The sequence below is a fragment of the Neospora caninum genome, chromosome XII, assembly GCF_000208865.1.
Source record: "Neospora caninum Liverpool complete genome, chromosome XII".
NCBI lineage: Eukaryota > Apicomplexa > Conoidasida > Eucoccidiorida > Sarcocystidae > Neospora > Neospora caninum.
Window position 1 is genome coordinate 6,210,701 of NC_018398.1, and position 12,391 is coordinate 6,223,091.

At 53.0% G+C, this 12,391-nt stretch overlaps 1 protein-coding gene across 1 annotated transcript; it reads right to left on the minus strand.

The window, feature by feature from the left end:
- Positions 1 to 275: 275 nt before the first annotated feature.
- NCLIV_068370 (putative dynein intermediate chain) lies at positions 276 to 10,092 on the minus strand (the record flags this gene model as incomplete). The annotated part of the gene is made up of 19 exons (XM_003886389.1): positions 276 to 336; positions 800 to 861; positions 1,395 to 1,535; positions 1,647 to 1,728; positions 2,157 to 2,221; positions 2,493 to 2,545; positions 2,990 to 3,108; positions 3,511 to 3,641; positions 4,312 to 4,419; positions 4,768 to 4,818; positions 5,235 to 5,333; positions 5,899 to 6,115; positions 6,493 to 6,572; positions 7,115 to 7,194; positions 7,616 to 7,748; positions 8,308 to 8,397; positions 8,945 to 9,005; positions 9,290 to 9,480; positions 9,862 to 10,092. 19 exons carry the CDS (start codon positions 10,090 to 10,092, stop codon positions 276 to 278), a joined length of 2,055 nt encoding a protein of 684 aa, XP_003886438.1.
- Between the last annotated feature and the right edge of the window lie 2,299 nt (positions 10,093 to 12,391).

A 12,391-nucleotide genomic window follows, 5' to 3' on the forward strand; every position in this document is an offset into this window, starting at 1 on the left:
CGACGGTGAAAAAGAAGACCGCACGCACGGGAAAGGACAGACAAGGTAGCAAAGAACAAGTGCATATATAATCATATATATATATATATATATATACATACATATATATATATATATATATAGATATAGATATAGATATAGATATAGATATAGGTAGATAGACTGAGATGAGGCAAGGGAACGAGAGGCAGGGAGGCGAAGGACAGAGAGGATCTGGATGACGGTCCGGGCGCCGATGGGAGACAAGAACGACGGCAAGGCGAACCAGAGGCTGTCTACTCTGTGAAATCCATCGTAACGTCGTTCGCAGTGTCCATGTTGGTGGGGGCGTTGTCCCTGAGAACACGCGGCAACACGCCAGGAAGACAAAACTGAGAAGCGGCAGTGAAGATCGACGGGAAGACGAACCAGGAAAAAACGAGCAAACGCTGAACATACGGGAGACAGAAGGCGCCGAAACGAAAAGTAACGCGGTCAGAGACGGGACGTAAAAACCAGAAGCCGAAGTACATGAAGGCAGAGACGACGGAGGAGGGAGCGCACAAGCCAAACGTGAAGAAAGAGAAACGATGGACGCTACCGGCCGATGAAGGAAAATAGAGGGAAGGAAAGAGACGAAGCAACGGACGAGGAAGGACAAGGTCAGCATGTACACACTACACAGGCACACGTGGGGGCAAAAAAGAACAGCTGCCGAGAGGGGAAAGAAAAAGGCGATGCAACCATTGTTCAAATCGTTGAAGATTTTCGCTTCCGGAAGCGGTCTCGAAAAATGGGAACGACGAAATGGGGATCTTACGGCTTGGCCTCTTCGATTTGCCTCTCGAAGTTTGCAGCTTCTTCTCCGCGCGGTTGGAGGAACTGCAGAGACGAAGGCGAAGAGAGGGCAAACGAAAAAGTGAAACGAAACGCCAAGTGAAGATGGGAAAAGAACAGAAATGGGAGAGGAGATGACGTGAGAGAACCGAAAAGAATAGAAGAGTGCAGGAAGCGCGCACATACCGAAACTACACAGCGGCAAGGCGCGACGTAACGGGGAAGACGTGGAACAGAAGGAAAGAAGAGAGAGAAACTTGCACGGGGAACTGGGAAAGAAGTAAGAACGGGGGCAGAGAGGAGACGGAGCGGGAGCGAACGAACAGAACATCGCGTTGTCCAAGAGGAGAATCCGGCAAATCAGAGAAGAGCGAGAGGAGAAAAGGAGACAGAACCCAAGAGAGAGAAACGGTTGGAAAGGAGAATCAGCATCGAGGAAGCATGGGAATTCGCACAAGACAAAAGAGGAAGAGACAGGACGACAGAGAGAATGAAGGCGAAGCAGAGACGAAGAGATGAGACGAAGAGCGAAAAAGAAAAAAGGCGCGAGGAAAAAAACGAGACACCGAAAGACGAACCTCGTTCGCCACAGCCCAGACTTCGACATTTCCCTTTGCGTCTCCGGTGACCACTCGCCGACCGTCGCTGCTCCACGCCACTTTGTTTTTCGCGACGGGAGGCGCTCCCGGCTCGGTTCCTCCGACGCGAATTGCAGGAGTCTGAGGCAAGAAACGCAGGAAAATACGCGACAAAAACAGCTGCAGAAGACATCGAAGAAGCAACGGCGAACCGCGCCACAGGAAGCGAAAGAACAAGAGGAGACGCCTCACCTCCCAGTCGTTTGCGAGGTTCCAGAGGTCCAGGTGGCCTTCGCCGTCGACGCATGAGAAGAGTGCGGGATTTGTCGGGTGCCTGTTGGAAAAAAATGCAGAAAATGCTCTTTCTGTGCACGTCGCAACAAACCACAAGTGGCCGAACAGGCGAAAAACCGTCTCCGGCATTCCTCCGCGACCCATCCACATTCTCCTGATGCCTCCGGTCTCTCTCCCCCGGCATCATGGCTCTCAGCAGTTTGCCCCGTTTCTCGGTCGCGTTGTCTGCGCGACGGAAAAAAGGCGCCGAACGAGGAACAGCGCACTCTCTGGTGTCGTGATTTCCCCTCCTTCTCTCTCTTGGACCATTCGCACCTGTCGCCGAGGCGATGCCAGCAGGGTTTACGAACGGCTACACCGAGGCAAATGGAGAGCGAAGACACTCGCGAGACAAAAATGCTCGAAAACGTTCACCGGGGACGAACGGCAGTAGACGCAGGAACGAACGAAGAAAAGCGAGAGGCGTACCAGGCTGCGTCGTAGATGTAGACCTCGTAGTTGTCGAACGTTTTCAGAGGTTTTGCAAAAGATCGCTGAGAAACAAGCAAAGGAAAACACAAGCAGGCAACAGCACCGGGGGTATGTCTTTACCGAGCGCCACCGCATGCATATACCTAGATATGCGTGTGGAGAGAATGGATGCAGTCGTGAACCTATGGAGACAAAATAGCCGCCAGGCGTTTACATACATATATGGACAGACGTGTCCAAATAGGGCTATCCGTGGTAGCAGACAGAGAAACACATGAGAGCCGAGCGGTGGAAGCGGAGACGCAGCTGAAGCATCTCTTGTTCAGCTCTTACTTTCGCACTCCATAGTTTGACAGTCCAGTCGACAGACGTGGAGAGAAGAAGGTCTGAACAATCAAGAGAAGGAACCTCGCGAAGGGGGATGATCACAAATGGCGAAAGAACAAAACCGAGCCGTATTCGATACATGCAGAAATAGATATACGCTTTTATTGAGTTACTGATGGCCACAGACGCTGATGCATTTGTATACAAGGAGTTAGCAACACGTCGGGGAGACCCCTAGCAATCTACATATCTCCTGCGTAGCTCCAACACACATGCACCACACCAGCGCAGATCCGAGCCGCGGCACGTACCTACTCTTAGCGGCACGTACCTACTCTTAGCGGCACGTAGGCCACTGAAGCGACGGATGTGTCAATATCTGCATGTCTAGACATGCAAATATAGTTACATGCATCCTCATATATCCATATATACAATTATAGATACATATATATACATGTCTCTAGCGTGGAGAGAGCGAAAAGATGTCGACATTTGTGAACAGTCTGACGAGAGCTTGCCTGTGTAGTCTCTTTGTCCAGGCTCAGCAGCGGCGGGGTGAAAGCGGAGAGAGGTGACGGCGCCGTTGTGGCTGTCGTGGGCCTCTGTGACACCAGGTTTGCTGAAAAGGGAAAAACCCGAAAAACGCAACGCACGAGACGCGAAAGTCGCATCAACGCCGCCAGAGAGCGCACGTCCGCGCGGTCACGTCTGTTGCAGAAGAGACAAACGGCGGAGGAAACCAGGAAAGAAGACAGAAAAACAGACAGGAAAAAAGACAGAAAAGAGGAACATGATGACGATGGTGAACACAGAAAAGGAGGAGAAGACGAGAACCGAAGAAGAAGGCCGAAAGGAAGAGAAAGACTGAGAAGAAGAAGATGACGATGAAGACAGGAAAGGAGAAGACGGAGACGCAAAAGAGAAGGGAGAGGAGAGAGCACCACGCCCCAAGAGGTGAAGCCGAAAATGGAGCAAGTTCCCTCTTTTGTTTAGAAGAAAAAAACTCTTGCAGTTGACGGACTTTCCGTGGATGTTGGCCTGCAGCAGGGCTCCGTCCTCAGTCCCGAGAACCAGAGAGTTAACTTCGTTCTCGGCAAACGCGATGCACTCGATGCAGACTTCCTTGTTTCCCCGCTTCATGTCCAGCGTTTCCTGTGAGGAACGAATCTCTCACGGGGCGAAACACGAATAAACACGACTCAAAGGGGAAAGCTGCGAACCATCCCGGAGGACCTAGAGGAAGTAGCGCACTCCCTTCCTGTGCGTCGGGTGGCGAAGTGTTTCCTCGCGTTCCACTGGTCTCCCCTGTTGAGTTCTCGTTTTTGCAGTACTTTTTTCCAGTGCACTCGCAGATACCTTCCGAAACACTTTAACGAAGACTGACACGAGGGGCAGCCAGCACCGACTCCTTGTCATTCACCTCTTCCACTCCTGTTCTACGTGCTCGTATTCTTCGTTTCAGTCCGTTTTTCGTTTCGTTGTCGCCTGCATCTTGTTGCTCTTTCTCTGCCGGATGTCGGTGCCGGTGTCAGTGCACATCCCAAAGGTTATTCTCCACCGTTTCCTTTGTTCCGTGTCTTATCTTCCTCGTCCTACTTCTTGCCCCTCTTCTCGCTCCTCTTCCACGTACCCTTCGTCTGCGTCCAATCTCTCTTCTTCCTCCTCTGCCTTTGGTCTCCTTCGTCTTCTCTTTCTTTGTCTGCTTCCTCCTTTTTCCTCTTTCTCTTCTCCTTTATCTTCCCCCTCTTCCTCTTCTCCTCATCTTTCTTCCTCTTTTTCCTCTGCGTGGCGCCTCCAGCGTCATCTTCTTCGTTTCACTCACCGTCGGCGCGCCGAGCATCTGGAGGGACCATACGCAAAGGCGACCGTCCGTGTCGACCGAGACGAGGTTGTGCGCGTTCTTCGTGCCCACGAGCTCCATCGAGTAAACCTGAAAAAAGTCCGAGAGCGAAGCACACGAGTCGAAGGATTCCCCAGAACAGAAACGACGCGCACGTCCAAGCGTAGCAAACGAAGCAGGGGAGGAACCCAGTAGGGGGAAAAAGGAACCGACCGGCAAAATAACTGCAACCTAATACAGATACAGCTACGATACACACAGAGAAGAACACGGCAGCAGACAGGATACACAACTCTACAGAGACTCATCATTAAAAAGGAAGAGAAAGGAGGCATAGAGTGGAATAGCACCCCAAAGTCTCATATGTGCAGGTTGTCGGAATGTGCGTCTCTAGGTGGAAAATGCGTCAGCGTCGTGGCGCAAAGGGGTGAGACTTACCGGGTGAGCGTGGCCGCCGCTGCTGAGAGGCGTGCGCTGCACAGGCTTGGACTGCCGGACGGGGAAGAGACACACACGTCGGCTCCAATTGCGATAGAAAATGGAACGGCAACGAAAGAAACGGCCGAGGAAAAGGAGGGCAACAACCGTGAAAGGTGTGAGAAGACCCATGACGCAGCGAAAAGAAGCGTGAAGAAAGGAAAGGAAAAAGGAAAGAGAGAGATGAAAACGCGAGGACGATTCAGAGGAAAGACGACGAGAACCAGAGAAGAAGCCAACCGTCGGAGAGAAGAGCGACAGAGAGATCATCGCAAAAGCGGAGAGAGCGCCAGAAAAACAGCAAGGACGAAAAGTGCCTCAGAGCGAATAAAAACGCAAGAAAGAAAGGGGGCAGATGCAGCGAACACGAGAGATTAAAAACGACCTTCCTCTGTCCTCAACTCTACGGATCAAGGCACGCGTCGTACTTGTGCGCGAGTATCCCAGACGACGATGCCGCCAGCGTAGGTGCCGCCGAGAATCACAGACGGTTGGAAGCAGTTGAAGATTGCGGAGCAAACTTGGGACTGGAAAGAGAGGCAAAAAGAACAGATCAGAGGGGAACGACACAGTCGAACGTGTGGAGTGTCGTTCGCCACAGTGGGGAGACGCAAAAAGTGTGACCGGGTGTCTTATGGGGAAACGGAACAGAAAGAGAACGTCCGAGAGGAAAACGTTTCTTCACAGGAAAGGGTCAGGAAACTCGACAAGCATCTGCTCCTGAACGCCGTTCTCGCCTTCGCCAAACTGCCTCGCCCTGCTTTCCATCCTGCGAACAACCGCTCTAACGCTACACACATCTGATGCATACAACTCCCAAGTGCAGATATCCGCACCGGCCTGTATGGTCTTGCGGATCTGTATATGTACATATATATATATATATATATATATAACTGAGCAAATATTTGTATATCGTAGCGCTGTACATATGCATCTTCATAGATAGATAGATAGATAGATAGATAGATAGATAGATACAAATAGATAGAGATAGATAGATAGATAGATAGACAGATAGATAGATAGATAGATAGATAGGTGAATTCGCTTGTCAGACGTGTATGGTGCGCGTGTGGACTGGATTTTTACCTGGCAGGTGAAAGTGTATTCGGGCCTTTCTCTCATGGCGAGACTCCACAGAAGAACGCATCCTTCCAAGTCGCCTTCTTCCCCAAACTCCGCTGATCCGTAGGAGGTGAGAAAGACTTCCGGGAAGTGGGGCGACGCGCGGACGTCCAAAACGGGGCGATCCGGCGTCAGCTTCGGAACGGTGTAGGAAGCGACGCGTTGCAGCTTCTCGCCTAGCCTGGCAAAGAAGGCGGAGAGAAAAGGAAGGCGGAGACGGAACAGCGAGGAAGCGTCGGTACCGGAGACGCGGAAAAAAGCGGACGAACGAACAGGGGCGTCGAGAGAGACAGAGAGGAGGGCCGTAGACCGGGGTGGAGACAGAGGAGAAAAAGGAGAGAGAAAGAGGGACAGAGGCAGGTACAGGTCGGCGGAGAGGAAGGGAAACCGAGCGACAGAGAGCGAGAGAAAGCGATGCAGAGACAGGAAACGAAATCACAAGAGAAGAAGCGAAAGAGAGGAACCTCCAAGCCTGGGTGGGGGACCGAAATCGAAAAGCAAACGGGGAGAAGATGCACGCAAAGAGGAGAAGGAAAAGGGACATCTCGAGAGACGTACGCATCCGTGTTTGTCTGTGCGCCGGAGTAGTCAACGAACGGATCACCTTGAAGCTCTTCCTGCCCCAGCAGCCTCTCGACCTGTAAAAGGTTGAAACGCGAAGGGGCGTACCAGAAGAAATGTGGAGTGGTCCCGACAGAGACGCGAGAGAAAGGAAAGCGACAAAAAAGGAAAGCGACAGCGAAGCGAGCGAAAGGAAAGCGACAGCGGAAACGCAGCACACCTTTCTCGTTCCTGCAAAACTGTTTTCGAGCGCTGATCGGTCGCTAGAACACCTCTGGGCAGAACATTCGCGCTGAACACGAATGGAGGCACCTTTCCTGCCTCGGGAACGGAAGAGAAGAAGAGACTCTCCACGCCAGGGAGAGAGAAGAAAGCTCCAGGAACGGGAGCAGGAAACAACCCTGGCGAGGCCAGAGGAGCGGGGGGGTGGAGGAACAGAAAGGCGGAGCGTCGAAGAGAGAAAAGAAAAAACAAAAACGAGACACAGAAGAGAGACGAAAGGGAAGGACGAGAGAATAGAGGATGGAGAGGCGTGAATGAAGAAGGGAAACCACAGAAGAAGGTAGAAGGAGAAGGGAGGAACAAGATATCAACGAGTCGGTGTCTTTTCCTCGCTTACGACTTTGGTGGTTCTCTCGAAGAATTTCTCAAATTCGGGGCTCTGCATGATGCGCTTTCGCTCCTCCTCCGAGACGGGCTCTGCAGTCAAACACGAGAGGAAAAACGCCAGGAAAGGATCAAACGAATCAAACGAGGGGCCACACTCTTCCTCTATCCGCCATCATCTCGGCGACACAAGTCTCCACATGTAATCGCACATTTGCTATCTGTGGAAACATTATACGTGTAGTGTGCTCGTCCTTTTTGTTTCACGTTTCCCTCACGCATGCGTGAGTTCGAATGCATGCGGTGCCCGCTTTTCTCTCAGCCTCGCATGCTTCTGCTTTAGGATACGTCGAGCCTCAGTCCTTCCCTCTGAGACTCTTTACAGACGGATACGCATCTCGAGTTGCATGTAGATGCAAAGGTAGCAATCTCAAAAGGCCCAGGGAGACGCAAGCGTCCACGCATGCTGACTTAGATAAGGCTTTTCCCCGGTCCGCCTCGTTGCCAAGCGTACTTGGAAGAGCTTTCGTTTCCTCGTGGGGTTGGCTCTTGGGGCCCGCCTCAACCGCAGACGTCGCTCCTTCGGCATCCTTCTTCTCCGGTTCGTGCTTGGCGGCTGCATCCACCTGTGCCGGAGTCGCCTCGGGCTGCACGGTCGAGAGAGCAAAGCAACGAAAAACGGAGGGCAGCTGAGAGCGACAGAGGCCCGGAAAGGACGAAAAAACGAAGCCTCCTGCCGCCCCCCAAAAAACAGAAAGTGTCTCTAAAACTCTTGCGTGCCCCGCATGCAAACAGTGCGTCACCCCTCGACAAAGACAAGGGCGCAGATACTCAGAGAAAAGCGCGTTTTTCGTCACAAGTGAGACGGCAGGCTCTCCTTTGTCAGCACTACCCTTCCTCCTCCAGAAGAAAGACACCGGAGAAGAATATATTTACCACAGTAAGGAGCGAACCCTAAACAGACATCAACGCATGTTCGCACAGTGCGGATGGGCATAGATAGATAAAGATAGATAGGTATATAGATAGATAGAGATGCGTGTGTGTAAGGATATGTGTCGACATCTATGTAGATAGGAGGCGCATGGATTCTCTCGGTGGTTGCATGTGCGGCTGTTCTTTCTCTCAGGGATTGCAGAAGGCACACTGCGGAGACAGCGAGAGGAAAAGATTCATCTCTCTCTTTGCTCGCTTTGCCCCACTTACCGCGTCACTCTCGGCCGCTACCGGCGGCTTCTCCTTTTCTGTCTCGAGGGGAAGGTCTGCCTGAACGGACTTGTCGAAAGACTCGACAGTCTGCCGAGAAGGAAGAGAACGCGGACGCACAAGCCGGCAAAAACGCGCAGGTGAAAAGAAAAAGGTTCTGTGCCTCAGAGAGGCAGAAAACGCATGCACAAAAAGCCTAAGGAAGTCACGCAGAAAGGAGTTCGAGCGAAGATAGAGAAACCTAGGCGGCAAGACAGAAAAGAAAACGACGAAACGAAAACAAGACGAACACACGCAGACCAGCACTGCAAACGCAACAGCAAGAAGAAAAAGAGCAACAAAAAACGGCGAGGAGCCAGGCGCGAGGCGACGGTGTTCGACGCTTTGTTCGGTGTTAGGAAGGTGTCTCGACGTCTGCTAAAGGAGACCACCTTTTGTGAAAAAACATTTTGTGAAACGTTGGGATGAAAGAGAGAAAACGGTTTCTTCGAGCAGACCGCACCCGGCTTTGAACGCGCGAAGCAAACGAAGAATTGTCCTCTGCGCGTGGGGAGCATTCAGGCGCTTCAACAAAGCCAGTAAGAAGAGAGATCCAAAGACAAAGAGATCCGGAGAGTTCGGCTTCTCTCGCGCTCACCTTCGGTTTGATGGTCGTGTCTACATTTTGCGGGCGGTGCACTTTGAAGGCCAGGTTCGCGCTGCAAAAAGACATGCGCTCACTTGGACAGGCGAACGCTTCGAATCCTGGAAGCCCGCACATTTAGATGTTCAACTGCGCATGCATGCAAGCGTACCGTGTGTGTCCGATTTTGCGGAGACGCATGTGTACGTGTGCTGCCGGTCTTGCTCGACATACTGTCCTGTCGACGGAAGTTTCATAATTATCACAGCGGGAGAAGTCGGAGCTGTCTCTTATTCCATGCAGTGGGGAACGGACGAGTCTCCGTTCTGGCAAGCAGTCGCCCGGTGCGCACGGCCCTACCTGTCGCGGTCTCCTCTGTTTCGCCCCGGGGTCGAGCGATGCTTCTTGCCGACGAGCGGCGCCGTGGCGCCTGCAGCCCCGGCAGGAGTCCCCGAAGCTTCGCCCTTCTCCCCGCCAGACCCAGTGGCAGTCGCGGCCTTGGGCAAGTTCTGGAGGCTGCTCATCACTTCGTTCATCAACGAGGAGACATTCTGCGACACAGGGCGCACAGACACAGGAAACAAAATGCAAAAAACGGAAGGAGACCCAAGAAGGAGAGCGAGGAGAGAGACAGAAGAAGGTGTGGAACGGCGGGAGAGGAAAGGGCGAGAGCAGGGAGAGGAGCGACAAGACGAAACGCATGGCAAAACCGGTGAACTACCAAAAGTGAAGCATGTGTGAAACTTGCCCATATCTATGCGTCTTCACATCGGTGAATGTGCGTTTGTGTGTGTGGACACAGACGTCAAGCGAAACAATATTTGCAGACGCGTTTGGACGTGAGAGTTTTGAGAGTAGATGTTAGAGGATAGATCGACAGATACACGGACATATCGTTTTGGATAGACGGGGATGCATGTGCGTGTCCGGACCTTGCCCACTTCTCCAGCGATTGCCGCGGAGCCTGCCACGTCGCCCGAGAGGCCGAGGGCAGCATTTTGTTCGTTCTGAAGAAGCCTGAGTTTCTGTCTTCTCGCTTCCAGCTCCCGCTGGCGGTCTGCCAGACGCTGGCGGAGGAGTTCTCTCTGTTGCTCTTGGAGCAACTCGCCATACTCCCCGGCGAGCGGGGCCATCCCCGCTCCCACGTCTTCTGTGCTCGACATGGGGACGAAAACGCGAAAAACGAGAAGAGTCGCCAGGAAAGGGGACAGAGACCGGAGAGACAGGTGGAAACGCACAGAGACGGCGCACGACGGAGAGGCAGAAGGCTCCGAGAAGAGGCGCGAGATCAAGAGCAACGACGGGAACGGGTCAGAAGAAGAGAGAAGAGCGGAGAGAAAGAGGGGAGAGGAAGGGGGGAGAGGAAGGGGGGAGAGGAAGGGGGGAGAGGAAGGGGGGAGAGGAAGTGGGGAGAGGAAGGGGGAAGATCGAGAAAAGAGAGGGTCAGTGGTCAAGCTTCTGGGTCGAGGACAGAAGCGAGACCGGGGCAACGAGATGCAAAGGCAGAACAAAGCCTAAGAAGATGAGAAGAGAAGGAAGGCGAGAAAAAGTAGGGGACACAGCGGAGAAGAAAACAATGAACTTGATCCAGACAGAGGAGATGCAGTGGAGAGTGCCGCGTTCCCGACAGAGGGAATGCCGAAGCCGCCGTAACAAACTCTCGAGAGAAACGAACGGGTGGAACGGACAAGTGGTGCTTTAGGGCGGCGACGTTCACAGAGTGGGAGAGGAAAAGAGACGATGACAGTGAGCAGCGGGAAGACAAGCTGCCGAGCAAAAGGGATAACAAGACGGGCACGCGAGGGAAGCAGACGACAGACAAGGGCGGCGGAGAAGCCTTTCTTCGTCCTGAGCTCGCCTTGACTTGAACTGTGGCGGTTGAAGGCGCGGGAGAAAGTGATCGCGAGAGGACAAACAGACAAGCAAACCGACAATGGGGGAGTCCGTTGACGAGAGCGGAGCTGCAGCCGTAGGCGTAAAACCGTACGGAGGGGAAAACAGGGATACCCGCTGCACAAGTCAAGCAATTTCCTTGCAGTTGCGGAGACACTGTGAGAAGACTGCGGCCACGTGTACGTACACCTGATCAAGGAGAGACGAGGAACCAGCTGTCGGCGGGCCCTGTCGGTTGTGGACGTGCGCGCGTCCAGAGGAGCAACTCAGCCGCAGACGATCCAATTCTTGTTCGTAAATGCACGCGTAAAAAAACAAAATTGAACGACAGTCGTCTTTAGGCACGGGACATACACCCGGGACGACAATGAAGGGAAACGGGCGCCGCGGACTGCCTCGTCAGCCAGCTGCACATACACCCCGAGATGAAAAGGAGAACCACTTCTCCCCAACGCACGAAAAGATACCCGTTACATATGTACAAGAAAAGAAGGAATGAGCGATTTTCTTCCGTCGCATCTCCGGTTTCGTTAACCCTTAAAAACAAATCCGAACGCGGAGACCCAGATGGGCATACACCCCAATTCGTCTACCCCCGTTCGAAACCAGGGGTATGACTCACTTTCCCCCTGGGCAGAAGCGGGGCAAAAAAAGGAACGGTGATTGCTTTCGTCCGCTGCCTCGAATTGTTTCTTTCTCTCCGTTAGCTCCTTCCAAAACAGAAAGACGTGCTCCGCCGGATCCGCTTCGCCAACGTGGGTTACAGTGACCCGCGTACGCGTTCGCTTTTCAAGCGGGGGGAAAAAGAGCTGTTTCCGCGCTGCGTTTTTCGCAGAAAGAAAGAAAAACACGTGGAAAAGTGTGAGCCAAGCCGTTCCTTTCTTTCACACTTTGGTCTTAGTTTCATTTGCACAGCTTTCTGCGGGAGCCGGCAGCTGCAACTGTGCTAGCCCATGCAGAACAGAAGCGCGAAGCTGGCCTGTCTCACACCGCCAGAATTTGGCAAAAGTTCGAGCTTTCGGCGGTCGCCGGGAAAAAGAATTTATGCAGCTCGAGACGAGGAACGACGGGAGACAGGCAGGCGACGAGGAATTTTAGACAACCCCTCGAAACGCTCAGCGCATGCTCCGTCGGGGGAAGCAGTGAAGCGAGCCCAGGCGAACTGGAGAGAGGGAGCGCATCCCGGAGAGGGAGGCGACAGAGGAGAATCTAGAGATGGAAGCGTGCAGCATCTGATGCTTGAACGTCTCCTTCGGTGTTTGCCTCTTCACCACACAGGCGTTTTTATGCACGCATGCATGTTCTGAAAAAGAGTGAAGGAAACTCAAAGGCATGAAGATCCTCCTCTGGGATTTTCCCTGTGCAGAACTCTTGTCGGTCGCTAATCCTGTCACCTCGGGCTCGCTCTGATGATACACCCGCGTCCGCGTCTTGTATATGCTGGCGTAGCGACGTCCACCCCAAGAAGCTGATCTGTGTGCTGGGCCTTGAGCAAACGGGGATCAAAAACGTGGCTGTCGCGTTTCCGTTTTCTACGCGAGAAACTGGAAGTGACTGATAGTTTTCCTC